At 31.2% G+C, this 18,533-nt stretch overlaps 1 protein-coding gene across 1 annotated transcript in view; it reads left to right on the top strand.

Annotated features, from left to right (window-relative positions):
- Positions 1 to 16,367: 16,367 nt before the first annotated feature.
- The window catches only part of LOC143057897 (orexin receptor type 2-like), a 30,759-nt gene continuing 28,593 nt past the window's right edge, over positions 16,368 to 18,533 (top strand). The window contains exon 1 of the mRNA XM_076231359.1: positions 16,368 to 17,068. Coding sequence (XP_076087474.1) covers positions 16,799 to 17,068 — 270 coding nt within the window. The 5' untranslated portion in view covers positions 16,368 to 16,798. The remainder of the gene's footprint in view (positions 17,069 to 18,533) is intronic.

Below are 18,533 nucleotides of genomic sequence, written 5' to 3'. Positions count from 1 at the left end.
ATCTCACAAGAACGACAACTCCTGTATGTTAAAAAATCGCATTATATTTGTTATATTCTAGCAATCAGTGAGGGTTTTTAAACGCATTCCGATTCTGCACTGGTTTTAACGTGATAACTTAGACATAATTAAAATTATTGAATTTTAACTGAACCGTTTTAATCTTGACCTGCTCCTGTTCGCTACAAAAAGTCAGATAAATAGGATCTCAGGCTCAATTTTTCTTTTCAACGTTTTCATTCTTATGTTTGCCTTTTCTATGAATGAACAGCGGAGTTTTATCGGAAGTCCCGTAGCAATATCTCATTAATGCTTATTGCAATGATCAAAACGGATCATCTTTAGACCTTTTGCCAATTAATTTGAATATTTACACATATATCTCTCCATTTCGTTCGGATTAAGTATCTATTTTATATAAAAAGTGAAATTCTGTATAAAGAATCAAATTTAACTTGTATGTTTCAGGGTTGCCGTAAAAAAGATGAGTCAGCATCTTCAAAAATTTCTATTCAATGTGAATGAATATTATAAAAATTAGATATTTTGTCATTTGGTAATAACTTTAAAATATCTAAAAAAAAATAACATCGTTCTTTGCCGACGAAGCTAAAGGGAAAATGTATATCTACTTGACGACTTCGTCTTTCAAAAGACCCCTACTCTCTATATACTTTGCAGCAGTGTCTTAGAAAAAAAAGCAAAACGAAACCATGAAAATATTTGTAAATTTAAGAAACAAATAGAACATTAAGGTAATGAAAACTGTACTGAAATGCATCGTTATGAAAGATTTTTTTTTCAAATTCAACATTTGTATAATCTATCGTGAAATGAAGACCAACAGTTAAAATGTATTTAAAAATAAATCGCCGTCCAAATACCTTTTCTATTCCTAACATCACTAAAGAGACAATAATTGTCCAAATCCGGATATGGTGTACAATTTTTTGCACCTCATGTTTGCGGAATACCATCTTTTCCGAAAGTTTATTGTTTTCTGTTGGCATTAAACAAATAATTAAGATCCAATTTGTTAAATCTGGTGTCCGTTTAATTAGCAATCGCCATGGCAGTCAGCAGTGGTTAAAAACATCCGTTGTTTGACCTGCTAGTCAAATGCGTTTTGTAAAAACATATTTTCCCCATTTTTGGTCTTTTGAAAAATGTTGATTGTGCATGCACGCGTATAAAAAATGTGTTTTTTATCCAACAAAATCATAGGTTTTAACGTTGTTTTCAATTTAGTTTTAACGTTGTTTTCAATTTAGTTTTAACGTTGTTTTCAATTTAAACCTATTCAAAAATTTATATATAAAAGTGTTATTTTTCTTTTATTTGTACTATATTTTATTTTATGTTGTTATTTTATCGGTATTTTTAACGTTGCCATATAAGCGGGAGGTTTGGCTAGTCATTAAACTATAGGTTCAACCCACCGGTTTTTTACCCTTAAAATGTCCTGTACCAAGTCAGGAAAGTTGTAATCATTTGCCTGAAATATTGTTAACGAGTATATGTGGGAGACAAACTGACCTGTTAGTTAACAATACAATCACGGCGTACCTGGGTATTGTGTATCGGTATGCGCTTTATTTGGAGGTAAACAACATTGAATAGTTTAAGGGAACAAAAACTTGCTACCAATGATTAGTTTAATCAGATTACAAATCCATTGAAGCGAATTCGTAAAGCAATGAAACGTTTTTCACATTCATATAAATTATACATTTCCCAATTCATTAAGTATTCAAGAGCTTGTAGCTGCCTCTCAGACTTAATGAAATAAAACCTATGTCTGAGCCAAAATTTGATAAATCAGATAATGGAAAAGACAGACCTTGTTACTAAATATTTTGTATCAATAGTACATATAATAAATGATATGCCATTTTGTTTTTATCTGTTGTCAAATTGTTGACATAGTTATTTGTTTTTTAAGTGATTAATATTATAACACAATGTTGTCTGCTGCACCCAATTAATGGTATCTTTTACCTTTCATATTTGTTTGCTTTGCTCACACATTATTGCCAATGAAACTTCATGCGAGTGTCATACAAGTGAGAGGTTAAGTTAGCTATAACGGAGGTTTAATCTACCATTTCCTGCTTATGGAAAGACCTGTACATAGTCAGGAACATGATGACGACAGCTGTTTTCAATTCGTTTTGTTAGATTAAAAAAAAAAAAAGAAAAAGAGTATTTTTTCAACATAATCTGTAAGTAGCAGTTTAATGTTCTTTTACTATTTGGCTTTTAAACTATTTTGATCTGAGCGTCACTAACAAGTGTTATATAGACGAAACGCGCGTCTGGCGTATTACATTATAAGCCTGGTACCTTTGATAACTATTTAGCTTTCATTTCTTTATGAAAATTTCTGCTTTGATTTTTTCTTGGAGTTCGGTATGTTTGTTATTTTACTTTGTTCATCGATGACTTAATCATTCGAATAGTTATCGAAGGTACCAGGATTATAATTTGATACGCCAGACGCGCGTTCCGTCTACATAAGACTCATCAGTGACGCTCAGATCAAAATAGTTATAAAGCCAAACAAGTACAAAGTTGAAGAGCATTGAGGACCCATATTTCCAAAAAAGTAATCAGTAATTCTTGAATAAAAGGTTTAAAGGCAAACTAATACAAGACGATGAAGGGCATTGAGAACCAAAAAATCAGAAAGGTTATGCCAAATACAGAAAATGCTCTTTTGTGAGAACGGGAACTGATATACTATTAAGGAGCGATATGTTCAGAGAAACTTGCAAACTAAATCTTTGTATCTATGAGCAAGTATTAATTAGTAATTGGAAAAAGAGAGATCTTGCAGTAATTGACAACCATTTCAAAGCCAATAAAAATATGAGTAAGACTATAATAAACGATCCTTTTTTAATAGATGATTCACTTTGTTACATGATTTGGGATTAAGCATATGACACGCGTTACTTAATTCTACGGGAAACCACAATATACTTACCATAGGAGGTTCTAGCATTGCTAGATTGAAATGAAAAGTGATCATCTGTCCTTCTTCTTTTCATTCATGTATATTAAAACGTCTTTTACACTACCTATGTTTGTCGTGTAAAGTTACAGCGCAATGCGTATGAGCCTTTATAACAATCGTTTCAATCAAAAGGACAAGTTAATGATTATTAAAATAAATCGCTGTGAGGTCACGTTGTTTTCCTAGATGTTCCGTCTGATTAATACACACTTTGACTGCATCTCTATGTTAAAAATTCACGTTTTGAAAATTGAAATCGATCATTATCACTTATTTACACTGACTGGTTTAAACTTGTTTGTTTGTATTCAAAGATATAATATATTCTGTTTATATACCACAAATCGGTCAAATGAATATTTTATCAAATGATTCACATGTTCCCTCATAACAGAATGTCATGACTAACAGTGATTATCAGACAATTTCCTCCTTTGGGAAAAACAAAAGGACAAATACTGAATCTGAAACCCTCTGGAGATCCAATTGCCAAACCTTCAAATATGTAAATACAGATTAGATTTCCCAATTCATATATAAACTGATCATGTCTATTTCAACATTCCAGGTTTTCTTAACTAATATTTACGAGATGAATTATCATACTGATGGAACAAGTTCCTGTCTTTTTATTCCATCGACGTGAATGTTGGCACCTAAGGGTCACCGTATTGACTTCAGCCATGAGCTGAACCCATACTATAAATTAGGTTCCTGATTTTGGGACAGGCACACAAAGAATGGCACAGGATTGAAAATATATTTGAGAGGTTAACCCTCTCGATTTCATATGACAATAGTGTGCCAGCCTAATAAAAAAGCAGTTCTACTTATAAGCATATTTTGGAATTTCTTGTTAAAGCGAGTTCTGTCGACCTCTTTATCAATGCACCTATTTGCAATCCTTACTGTGGTAAGTTCTACTGACTGCTTTGTCTATATAAAATTTCTTATCATGGAGATTTATTCAGGTTTATCGTCGAAAACATATTTAAACAATGAAGATGTCTTCTTTTGAGTCGTAAAAACAAAACATACAAAATATTTAATTTTTATAATGGACAACACTAACTATGCAGTGCATTAACGGTACCAGCATGTTCGCATTTCGTCAATCAATGTGTCTTCGGTGATGCGCAAGGTGTAAATATGTTAAATTAAAAAAAAAGTACCAGTATACAGAAATTGGAGAGCTTATCAAGGAAAGGAATCAAGGTTTTGCAATAGAGAGTTACATTCTATATTTTTTGTGCCAGAACCGAAGTGCTTGTTACTGGGCTTGTGATATCCTCGAGGACTAAGGGTCTAGATCCAATGTTAGTAGTAACATTACCGGTACCAATTAAATTAAATAAAAAAGTTTGCTAGGAATTTTGAATGAACCACTTTACAATAAATGACAGGTCATATAACAGCTGACAACTAGGTTTTGTGAATGAAAAACAACTACAAAGTTAAAGTTAGCTAGCAACATTGCGTTTAATATATCAATATCCTATAAACCTTTACAGAAAAATGTACTTCCATGATATCTTAACATTACTGTTTATGCCTGTTACAAATTAAAACAAAGTTGATTGAAAAAGATATCTCAATCTTAAATGAATCTTTATATCTCAGCTTTTGATTTTGCCGTTTGATTAGGGACTCTCCGTTTTGAAGTTTCCTTGGAGTTCAATATTTTTGTGATTTTTTTTTTATTCATTATCGATATTTAAAGACGATATGTTCAATAAAGCAAGATTTTTACATGAAAGGAAATATCAATTTATAGTGGACTTGAGTTTTAAATAATGAGTTTGTAGCACTACTCCGTTTTATTTCATTTTTTCTATTACATGGATTCCGTATTTCGTGCCATCAAAATCACTGTTGAGAAAAAAATGTCAAAAAGTAAAACCAGACAAATATTAATTTAAACTAAATTTCAGTTGACTTAAGTGTAAAACACGGTAATTATTGTAGTATTATTGGCATGTAAAAACCATTATTACATCATATGTTCCTTTGGGTTAAAAAAAATCAGTTGTTATTCATATGATGTGCTACAACTTGTTGTGTTATGACAGATTATTTGAAGTATTTGGAATAAACAGTTTTCTTTTTATGATTTAACGTTTTTAATGAAATAAATGAATTGAAATTTATTTCTAGATTTTACAGGCAATAGTAGATTTACAAATGTGTTTCCTAATATAAATTAACAAATTATTTATGCATTTTAGTTAAGCAAATGAAACGTGTGCTAATTGAAATATATTTGAAAAGAAAACTGCAGATTTTCAATACCATTTGTTTTCTAAATAGCATTATATGGTAAATTCATTATCAGATTAGAAATATAGTGCACAACCTAATATCAAATATATAACCAAGAAAATCAAAACACAAAATAAAAAATACATTGTTGGTCGAAACTTGTATTTGAAATTATCAGTCCCCCTCTTAGTAGCAATACATCAACTTCACCTACACATGGGATATACATTTCCCAACTCAATTCGGTATTCAAGAGTTTGAAACTGATACCTAGACTTTACAAAACGTCACCAGGTCATGTGAAAGAAAGTCTCGTCCTTTTTTTATATAATTAAAACGTCATCGGAAGTTATCAAGACCTTGTTGATAAATATAATGTATCAACTTCCCAAATAAGACATGATGGTCTTGAAGTATAGATTTTAGGTACTGATGTTGTTAATCATCTTAATGACGTGTAATAATATTCTTTTATTTGTCTTTGCAAATTATTGACCTTTACTGTAAAGTCCAATTTTTGTAATATCCGTTTGGTGTGGCTCGGTTGTATGCATTTCGCCAATGTGGTGTTATGCTGTGGTCATATTTTGTACTTTTGTCTTTGATATTTGGCTATGTGTTTTGTCTATATGCCATTTTTTATATGTTTAAAATTGATAAAGATCATAACACAATGCTGTCTGTTGTATCCATATTTTTGACATATTTGCCTATTCGTCTGTTCGTTTCGTTATACACTGTTGTCAATATTTTTGAATTTTATACGACTGTCATACAAGTGAAAGGTTAAGTTGGCTATAAAAACAGGTTTAATATATAAAATAACAAAAATACCGAACTCCGAGGAGAATTCTAAACGGAACTTCCATAAGCAAATGGCAAAATCAAAAGACCAAAGACATCAAGCGAATGGATAAAAACTGTACTCTCACTTGTATGAAAGAGGAGCGAAAGATACCAGAGGGACAGTCAAACTCATAGATATAAAATAAAAACTGTCAACGTCATGGCTAAAAAAGAAAATTACAAACAGAAAAATGATAGTACGCAATACTAAACATAGAAAACTAAAGAATAAGCAACACGAACCCCACCAAAAACTGGGGGTGATCTCAGGTACTCCGGAAGGGTCAGCAGATCCTGCTCCACATCAGGCACCCGTGGTGTTGCTCATTTTATTACAAACCCGGTTAATAGTCTAATTCGGTAGGTCATATTCGTACAAGGGAAATTACGACATAAGGAACACATACGATATAATCTGTGAAACGGATGTTCCATAACGGTCAACCAACTTGTAATGGTGTCTGTAATTAGTTATCAAAGGTACCAGGATTATAATTTAGTACGCCAGACGCGCGTTTCGTCTACATAAGACTCATAAGTGACGCTCATATCAAAATATTTATAAAGTCAAATAGGTACAGAGTTGAAGAGCATTGATGATCCAAAATTCAAAAAAGTTGTGCCAAATACGGCTAACGTAATCTATGCCTGGAATAAGAAAATCCTTAGTTTTTCGAAAAATTCAAAGTTTTGTAAACAGGAAATTTATAAAAATGACCACATTATTGATATTCATGTCAACACCGAAGTGTTGACTACTGGGCTGGTGATACCCTCGAGACGAAGGGACGATTTTAACTTCACCATTTGGAATCCTTTGGTTCAATAGCTTTTTTGTGAGCAGCAACTCTCTATCAAGGAAATTATAATAGGAAAGACAGTCGCTTTTATAATCCACTATGTTCCATTTACGGAAATTGCTGTACCAAGTTAGGAATATGACAGTTTTTTTTAAATTAGTTTCATATGTTTTTGCTTTTGATTTTGCCATTTGATAAATGACTTTCCCATTTTGATTTTCCTTTGATTTTGGTGTTTCTGTTATTTTACTTTCTTCATTAATGTTAATCTTATTTACTAGTAATCAATAAATTGCCGTCTAGTTCACATAAGAGTTCGTTTCTCTGAGAACACACTTCTTCGCCAAAGCACAGTTATTAGTTAAAAATGGCTACAGATTTCAAATACAGGTACAAATGACGAAGGACTCTATCCACGTGCAATAGTATAATAACATTTGACTTATCCACCGTATGAATTGAGGCCTAACTTCATAGGTATCTTATGTAAAAAAGGACAAACAGGGCTAAGCTAATAAACTGTTGATACAAAACGATCTCTGAAAATAAAAACAACAATATGTTCGGTTGCTTGTTGACAACATATTTGTAACATTAGGTGGATGCTTTTTTAAGATACAGTCGAGTTACTTGACGGGACCTAACTGTTCGTCTTGCCGATTTGTTCATTTATTTGTATGATTTTGTCTAAGTATGACTAAGGTAAAATGCGTTAAGAATATGAAAACAAATTTTAAATAACGAAAAACTAACATGGCAACATTTCATGACAAAATAAGTATAATTGGTAAACTTTCTAAATTTTCTTTAATTTGCATCAACTTTTGAGTATAATTTGGACTTGGAAAGTATGGGCACATCATAACAAATAACTTTTTTTAATTTATTGTGTGAAAATGTATTAGAACACTTATCTAATACAAATGTGTTGTAATTTGGATGTAGCCGATATTCCAAAACACAGAAACCTGCATAACATTAGGATTTTTCTTCATTCTAACATTTTCTTGTGTTTTTATTGTACAAGCTTTTTTTTATCAAATCTAATAAAGAATTTGCATTGGGTCTTCATTAGACAAAAAACACTAAAATGAAGCACGTAATGCATTTACTGTCGGTACATAGTCCATAAAATTCTAGGAGTGTCATACACGTCTGTATAAAATATATAAATTACATTTTGTCTAGCTTTCTAATTTGCATTAAGGATCAGAATTACATTAAGTTTTCCCCAATCTCAACAAGAGTGCAAAATTGACTCTAGAAACCCTACAAAGTATCACATAAAACATACATTTAAACAGTAATGTATAAAGCATGTCAGATCATGCTAATACATCTTTTTCGTTGCCAATATTTCACAAAAAGCATGTATTCTAGTTACAAATCGACATGTGATAGGTTATCGCTTGTCTGATTTACATCAGAGGTCCTTGATTTTTGCTCAAAATAAAGATCCTCATTGTGCAACAAAATATAAATATTCTGACGTTTATAATTTGTTTCCCATCTTGTTGTTTTAGCCGTACTACGTGATTATTGAGATTATAGACTGTTTGCAATTTCTTCGTTCTTTTGAGATAGAGAAAATTACTTTTAATTTTACCAGAGTCCGTTGAAAATATTTTAAGCATGATCAAATGAAAAAAGGAACTCCTGCATATACATGAGTTTGTCCTTAATAATATTATCTGTTTATAAATATTATTATTTAAAATTTTGTAATTTGAATCTCAAATGTACGTGTTTACATAAATTTTGTCAGAGCCTAGCAAGAAATCAGAGCATTGCATTAAATAGATAAACTCCATAATTTTGAATGATTATCTAACAGCAAATTTCAATAACACAATGTCCATATTTTGGACTTGTTTCAAAATATTCATGCCAGTGCCGAATACCTGGCAAAATGGGCCCGTGATAACCTCGGAGACTTACAGTCTATCAACAGAGGTGCATGATTGTCTGAGTAAATGATTCAAGTTTTATTTTCGATTTTAACCATAAAGAATACAGTATTGGTGTGTTAAAAATTTTAAGAAGGAGTTACAAGTATGGAAAAGTATGAAGTCAAACATAAGGAATAAAACAAATGACGTTCATACGTGATAAAAAGTAAAATCACAAAAATAGTGAACTTCGAGGAAAATGATAACAACTGTCATATTCCTGATTTGGTACAGGTATTTTCAAATGTAGAAAATGGTAGATTAAACCTGGTTTATAGCGCTAAACCTCTCACTTTGTACGATTCTCATCAAATTCTGTTATATTTACAATGATGCATGAACTAAACAGACATATAATAAAATTGTCAAAATATGGGTACGGCAGTCATCATCGTGTTACAGTTCTGACGTCAGAAAATTTATACGTCACATATTTTTGTCGTTCAATGTTTATACAAACAATTTTAAAATTTCACATGGGCAATGTTAGCATACAGGGTTAAAAAATCAAAAGTATGTAAGAATTAATTTCAGAAATAGACCAGGATTTAAAATAGTCCAAAAGTTCTATAGAATTTATAAGAATCCACAAATTGTTCATTTCACTACGTGATTAAATAATTTTGACGTTTGTGGTTCCACGTATTTTCTAATTTATAATAGGAATATAACATATAATAGACCAATAACATACTGACAGGATCTTTTAAAATACAAAGTTACGTTATAAGAACCAACGAAACACAAAAAGTCGCATATAAAAAACACACCAGCAAAAATGAAAGATAATACAAACACATTGACGGGATGTATAAGTACCGAGCCACGTTAAATGGATATCACAGAAAACAATCCAACAGTAAAAGTTATATTAGTAATAGAACAAAGACAAATGAAAAAAAAATATAACACGTTGTTAAGATGATAAACAACATCAGTACGCAGAATCTATAAATCAAGACCATCATGTATTATTTGAAGTTAGTACGGAATATTTATCAACAAGGTCTTGGTACCTTCCGAAGAACTTTTTTTTAGAAAAAGGACGAGACGTTCTTTGACATACCCCTGGTTCATCAACTTTCTGCTCAGACACTGATGACGTTTTACCAAGTCTGAGTAGGAGCTGCAAGTTCTTGAATTTTGAATAAGTTGGGAAATGTATATCCCATATGAAGGTGAAGTTGGTATATTGCTACTAAGGTCGGGAAAATTTATAATTTCAAAATAAAAATAAAGATAAAATAAAGATAAAATAAAGATAAAGTTGGCCTAATGGGGGATGTAGTTGGGTAACTGTTTATTATCACAAGATACCACACTATGATATGTAAAATATATGTGCGTTTTGGAAATACATAACAAGTCCTAACCACAAGCAAAAGAAAGTTATGATATTGGTAACTATTATCAATTTGATTTAGTTAGTTAGTTCTATCAAAACCAACAGAAAAGGAGAAAGTTACTTATAAGGTTGAAATATTTATAAATACAACTTTTTAAATGTTATATCATATCATTATATATACCATAATCGATCAATAAAAGTGCTAGTACGCACTTAACAAGTCAGGAAATCTACAAATATTTAAAGAGTTGCAAAAGATACCAAAGCAGTATTTAAACTCGTAAGTCGAAAACGGACTGACATCGCTACATCAAAAACCGAAATATGACCAAACGTACACAAAACACAACAACTAAAGAACATGTAAAACGAATCTCAGCAAATACAATTGGTGATTTGATGTGCTTCATGTGGATTAGTAGATCATCATTTACATGTGGCTCCCGTCGTGTTGCTCATGAAAATACAAATGGGGATAAGTCTTATTCCGTAGATCATAGTTAAAGGAAGAGGACAGAATTGTTGTCACGACCATTGGAAAATATCCATATCTGTGAAAAAAATATTCCCTGACGATCAGGTTTTGTTTAATAATATGAACATGCCCTTTTTTATATTGGCTTATCTTTTTTTATTAAAGTTTCATATACCTCGATACAGTTGTTTTTGCCTCGTTAATTCCTTGCCGAAGAAATGATCTGCTAATTTGACGCATCGTTATCTGATGATTAATCTAACATACATACTACCATCTTCAAGGTAAGAAATACGATTCAATTTAGATTCATTCATTTATTTTATTATTTATATTTCATTATTAGTTTACCTTCTCTAATCTAATCAAAATCAAAGTTAATTACGAGTTTTACGAAGTTTTAAAAATCTTTATAACATAAACATTCATAAATAGATAACTATCCTCTTTCCCACTAATGAAATATGCACTATTCAACACTTTAATTCGTTTTTTATTGGAATATTAATCTGTCATTGAAACATTAAAGTTTGTATTCACATGGTCATCAAGCTTCAAATCCATCCCAGTTGTTTTAAAATCTTTCAAAGATCAAGCAAAATCGAAGAAAATCATGGAAGAACTACTTTATAGTAGACGAAGGCTTTCTAAGATCTAGGAATTTTAATGTTTCATTCAGACTATGTATAGCTAAAATCTGAATGTGACGATGTATATATTAGAAAAGGATAGCTTATATTTGAGTACGACAATGTACATATCAAGGATAGCTAAGATCTGAAAATGTTGAGGTTTTAATTCAAAACGATGTATAGCTCATATCTGAAGTGATGATATATTTATTGGACGATACTATATTAGACGAAAGATAGCTAGATCTGAGATTGTAAAGTAGGTATAAGACGAATGATAGCTAAGATCTTGGTGTGACGAAATTAGAATGGCGATGTATATAAAAGTTGAAGATAGCATAGAGCTGAATATGGCGATATTTATATCAGACGAATGATAGCTAAGTTCTTTGTTTGACGAAATTAGAAAGGCGATGTATGTAAGAGTTGAAGATAACATAGAACTGAATATGGCGATATTTACATCAGACGAAGGATAGCTCAGATCTGATATGACTTTTTTTTTTTATTTACGACGAATAAGAGCTAAAATATAAGTGTCCCGTTCAATAAATGACTTAGATTTGAATGTGACGATGAATTTATGGTGCGATGTATAGCCAAGATCTGGGTGTAACGATGTTTAAAACAGTTGAAGAATGGCTAAGATATGAGATGGAAATGTATATTACAAAACATCGGAAAGATCTGGGTTTGTTATTCTTTTTTTTTCCATTGTTTTCCTCATTTACACAATAAATTGAAACAGTTGTGCATAGTAGTCCTAAAATTTGCACGTATAATTATAGAAATGATAACGAAAAGGTATCATATGTTGTGTTAGGGTGTCAAAGCATTTGTTGACCATTGGTACGCTTCAGAATGTAATAAAATTTACAAACAAAAGTAAAATAAGTAGCTGAAAATGTGCGTGTTTGTATCTTATGACAGAAATCACATATCGATGTTGGAGGAAATTTGCATCCTTTTAACTTTTGAAAGTCCCAAATGGCCTAACATATAACCAATGGAAATGTGGCTATTTCATTCCATGGTGTTGTGTAAGCCTATCAAATTAATGCATTTTTGTATCACACTTCGATACAGGCACTAAAACTGAGTGAATGATGTGTTCTAGTTGAGAAAAGACAGAAGTAACTAAGTTTTCAATAGACAATTAGAACAAAAAGACGAACAGACAAACAGCAATAAGAAAACCTTAAACAGAAAACAATTATTAAGAAACAAGGACCCCACTTAAAAACTCAATTACTAAGGGTTAATTGTTCCCGCCCCATCCAGTCTAGTAACATGCGGTTAACTGATTGTCTTTGAATTGTTTTCGTTTCAAATACTTTCCCGGCATCCTATTCTCTGACAACATATTTCAATATTAAAGTCTTTGACCACAAGTCATAAAAATTATTGAAAAATCATAAAAGCTTTGTCTTAAACAAATCCAAGCATATGCAATAACACATATTAAACGACCTGCTTAAGAATAGGTACAAAAGTAGTAAAAATAGTCTACGTTTTAATAGATTTATGAGAACTGTGTAGACGATAAAATTTATCTGCGGTGCCATAAATTGTACATGTGTGGAAAGTTTAATCTTGATAACACTAAGAAGGCGTCAATAACTGTTAACTGCATTAGAAGGAGTTTTTGTCAAGTTGTCGTCCTCAAACATAATAACGAAAGAGACACAGAAACTCTATGTTTGCCATAAACATAAATGGCCAGTTGCCTTCTGTAATTGATAATCAGTGTAAGTCACGGCAAAAGTGTCGTTGTTTTGACAAAGCCGTTATGTACAGTAAGTTATTTTTGCATTTATTTGTATCTTGAAAATTATTTTGAATTTAAAATTTATTTACAGTAACCTATTTTCAATTTATATATTTGGAATATAAGGATCAGGACATATTGTATCAGTAAAACGATATGTATTTCACACAAACATACACACAAATGAAAAAGCAAACTCCACCTTATTAAGGCAGAAACATATGAATATTTTCTTTTTTACTTTTATATTGTATTTATTATTGATAACCTCATTTATACATACTTTTCGCTGTTACTTTTATATCAAATCTACAATTAATACGAATTTATTAATGTAGATGCAGGCTGCAATTAATGTTCTTGCTTACAAGCATACTGTTAGAAAACTGTTATAGATAAGGATGCAGTGGGTTTTATTTTTAACAAACTTAAATCTTATAATGTTCATTACCAGAAAGAAATTAATAAAAGTTCTGTATTCTGGCAATATATTTATTTCACCTAATAACATAAATGATGTGCATGGTCAGAAAATAAAAGTGTGTTTTCAATGGATACCATATGATTGAGTTTAACTTAATTCAAGCATAATATTGACCAAATTAAGATGATGAAGATATGTCTTGTCGGATTTTCTTCAACTGATCAAACTACATACCTTGAATTGTGTTTTTCATTTATTCTAATAAATGGGGAAAAAAGCAAAGAATAACATGAAACAGGAATATCATATTTACAATATACAAGTAAAAAGTCTACCTGATAATCTATCAAATGATAAGGTTATCACGTAAAGATGGCTTATTAGTTTGTTTTCTGCATTTTGAATTTGTTTTCACGTGTATTATTTGAATTGCAGCTTCGTTTAACAAACTTTAAAATCATTATCTTTTTGTTATCAAACATATGATTTCAATATCATATCCTATAATAGGGTGAGGCAGATTATATTCTGTCTGTTGATGAGGCTTTCAATGTAATGGATTGCTTTTTGCAACATGTTTATTGCGAAGTCACCTTTCAATTATCGTAATAAAAACCCGCGTAAATTTATTTGTAATACACCCTTTAAATCATATAAATACGTAAATAAAGGCAACAATAGTATACCACTGTTCGAAAGTCATCAATCGATTGAGAGAAAACAAAATCCAGGTTTTAAAATAATACTGAGGTAAACACATCAACTATAACAGGAAAACAACGGAACAACAGCAACACTGAAATGCAACAACAAAAAACGACAATGCAACACACCCAAAAACGAACTATAAGATAATAGCTGCCATTTTTCCGACTTGGTGCAGGACATTTTAATAAACAATAGTGGGATGTACCTGGTTTCGAGGCAAGCCAAACCTCTCGCTTTTATAGCATTATAAAATATAACACTAAAATGATAACATTCCGTGACAGGACTATAATACAAATAAATGTAAGAACATTACGGACAGAGAAAAACACAAATAAACATTACAATAGGACATTTCGACATGCTAACTGTTATCAAAGGTACCAGGCCTACAATCTAATGTACCATACGCGCGCTTCGTCTACATAAGACCCACACATAAAAACATACAAAAACAAGAAAATGTGTAATTGTAATGAACTGTGGACAATGAACTGAAATCTTACTTGTGTTAACAACCATACCTAACGTAATACTTTGAAGAAAATTTGGGCCTTTAATTTCATATATTGAAAGCAGTTATTCCCCAATGGTTCAAACCTTTTAAGAATTGTTTGTCCCTTCATCACAACCTCGTAAGAGGTGGTTTTGGTTTAAGTTTCAAACATCTGGGGAAGTCTGGTTCATTCCGAACCAAAATCATGCAAAAACAAAATATTCTTTGTGGGTTGGGGAGAGAGATAAAATAGGAATGTACAAACACCCCACTATACACAATATACAAAAATACAATTCTTATGCGACAAGAAGTTTCTAAATTGTGTCTTGATTCTGATTTCGTGTAACTTAAAACACGAAGATTTCCCAAACACGGCTGGTCAAGCTATTGCGTGATTATAGCAACTGTTGTTATGTTTTTACTTCTCAACCGGTAGTATGTATAGAGCTCACGAGGAGATCCCATTTGAATGAAATAGGAAAAGAGTTCTTAAAAAGATACATGGAGACTTCGCAGTATGCATTACCTATATAGTACACATATCGAGGGTACATAATGTCGTTCTGAAATATAATTGGAGACGTCGCAGTAAACAATATCCAGGTAGTACTCAGCTTGGACGTACCTAATAAGCACGTGTGGTTTTTAAAAATACACGGAGACGTCGTAGTAAGCAATACCCATATAGTACTCAGATTGAATGAACCTAATACGCGCGTATCGTTGTCAAAGATACACGGAGATGTCGTAGAATACATTTTCTATATAATGCTCAGTTAGAGCGTATTGATGTTTTTGAATATAAACATTAACCAAATATTCCTCAGCTCGAATGTACCTAATAAGCAAGTGTTGTTTTTATAGATACATGACGACGTCGCAGTATGCATTATCTATATAGAACTCAGCTCGAGCGTACCTAACGAGCACGTGTCACTAGCGCAGGAATATGCACCAGGCATTTATCTACATACCATCTTTTAAAAAGTCATTGAAATTGGAATAAAAAATCACTGCAACTCAGTTTGCATTTTAATCACTATGTAGTGTTGACAAATTGTTTTTAAATGAATAACTTCAGAACACATTAAAATGAAAGCCGATCTAGCTCAGCGTTCATGCCATGTTACTGTTTAGTAGCTGAAGAAACTTAGAATAATAATTTCATTCAAGTAAAATAAAAGTAACACAAAGTGATAATCTAACAACACAAAAAGATTTTTAAATAAATAATTACACTCTGACGAAAATGTAAAGCAGAGAAATAATTGAATCATAGTTAAAATAAACAATCTGTCGCTGAAAGATAAAAGATTTTTATCACTAGGGTAGCACGTGGAATTATTACAAAAATACTAAGAACCTCCTATGATTTATATCGAAAATTATGATAAAAGTCAGAAAATTCTCAAGAAAGGAGGAACACACAACGGATATAATTTAAAATTTAAAATTTTATTATCTTTATCAACAGAAATATCAGAATGACGACATCAAGATTAGCAGAAAAATAAGTTATAATTCATCTTTATATCAAAAATCTATAACAGAATATTTCTCCACCTATTTTTTGCAGATAATAATTACGATTTACAAACAATATATATTTCTGTACTGTACAGAAGCCGTACTATTGGTGAACGGTCGATATGCTTTCACATACATTAGCTTATCAGAGAAATGATTGTCACACGATAAGCTAGAACAGTAGTGGAAACTGGATGTTAACGAGCTGTCAAGGGCGGTGATGTGACCTCACTGATGACATCGCTGTAGGGGTCGGCCTTGATGTAACAAAGCTGCTCTGTGTTTGCAAGTTTTACTACTTCTGGAAATCTTATCTAAACTCTGAATGCTACTTTCTGTCAATTCAATTTTGAGAAAAAAAGTAAACAGTACATACATGCTCTGTCAAGATAAGTGATAATGAATTCGATGTCTCGAAACAAACTTAAAAGTAGATATTAAATTCTAATGTGATCTTACCGGGAGTTCTAGGATTGACAGATTTATAATGAGGGAACAAGTATATATTATGTAACACATACTTAGAAACTTCAGAAGACTTGGCACCATGGACAACTACGAAGACTATGATTATTATAACTATACGTTCTATAATTACACTTATGATTATGAAGAGGCAATAAGCCACTTACCATTGGAGGAGTTTATACCTGTAGTTACCTTCTATGTTATAACTGGACTTGTTGGTCTAATTGGAAACCTGTTGGTTGTTTTCGCCATCGCTAACTTTCCTCGGATGAGAAGTATTACCAACTGGTTCCTTTTAAGTTTGGCTTGTGCTGATCTGTTACTTGTGCTAGTATGTGTACCTGTCAAGGTAAGTTTATTTTGTTGTTACAGAAATATAAATAAAGGTAAATGTGGTATTGACATGAATAAAACAATAAACAAATAACTTAAATTCACAGTAAAACAAATAACAAACAAACATAATAGCAAAATAACAAAAATAACATTTTAAAATCCGCAATCACTGAAACTTATCAGAATGTACACTTCAAATACGCGTCATTCTACAGTTGTTTTTCACAGCTGTATAGAATTTTGATAATCTGAGCATACAATTTAGTAGACACATAATGAGATTAACATATCTCAAGTCCTCGTGGTGTTGCTGCTAGACAATAATACTGCACTGTTCGAACATTTGTACCCTGGGTTGACAGGTGTTTTGCTTTTATTTATGACATGAAACGAACTACTTGTCTAGTTCTAAAGTTGTAAAGTCAAAAAAGAATTGCAAACTACTAAAAAATTATATGTCATATTAGTATTAACATCGTTTCAATATTTACGAAAGCTAAAGGTGTAGATCCGGTAAGGGCCGAATTTGGCCTCAAATTTCTAGTTCATCTGACAAAAGATTTTGGACACTTTTAACACATTTAAAAGTGTCTATTTTAGTCGATTCATTTAGTTTACGTGAAAGATTTTAACTGATTTTAACATTAAATAAGCTCAATTTCAAGCTTAAATTAGAAAAATCTATCAAATATGCCATACTATGTCACTTTTCAGATGGTTTTTGGTAAAAATGAAAGTGGCCGCATCCGTGTTCATCCTCAACCGTTATATATGTTATTTAATATCACCAAATACAACTTACATTTAAATATTAAAAATTAACACAAATGCGGCCACTTCCATTGAAGACGGAAACCGTCTATAATTTAACTGAAATGCTAATATTGTGAAGATTTTAGTAATTTAGCATGACTTAATGATGCTTGTACCCGATATATGGGCATTGTATTGTGTAAAACCGCCCATATTTAAGAAGAAAAAGTATTCTACTTTCCAATAAATAAATAACAGTTTACATTTAAACAATTTTGTAAATCTGCTATATTTTAGGACCAAAAAGGGATTTTACTGGACCTACTCCTTTATCTTGTTTTTTTTAATAGAATTGATCAGGGATAACGCGAAATAATCTATTTTTTTTTTTATTTTTTATAAAATTTAATGATAATTCATTTAAAAAAAAGATAAGTTACTTTTGTTGATACGATAAAGATTTTAAGAATGAAAAAAAACCTAACATAGACTCAATTCCTCAACTCAAAGTTTGTCGTAATCATTCATTTTTCTCGAAAATACTTCATGTAAGGGCCATTTTTGAAATGCCTTTAATTGTCCAAATAACGAAAGTATGCAGCTTTACTTTGTGTATTTTGAATATTTTTTAGTAACTTATAAACATATAAAAGTACTCAATACTGCAATTTAGAATGTTTTTTAACAAAACATTTTTGTTTAAATAAATAAGGCGAAATGAATAC

Source organism: Mytilus galloprovincialis, chromosome 1, assembly GCF_965363235.1.
Source record: "Mytilus galloprovincialis chromosome 1, xbMytGall1.hap1.1, whole genome shotgun sequence".
NCBI classification, from domain to species: Eukaryota; Metazoa; Mollusca; class Bivalvia; order Mytilida; family Mytilidae; genus Mytilus; species Mytilus galloprovincialis.
Note: the sequence above shows the minus strand (reverse complement) of the source record. Positions and strands in the feature narration are given on the sequence as shown.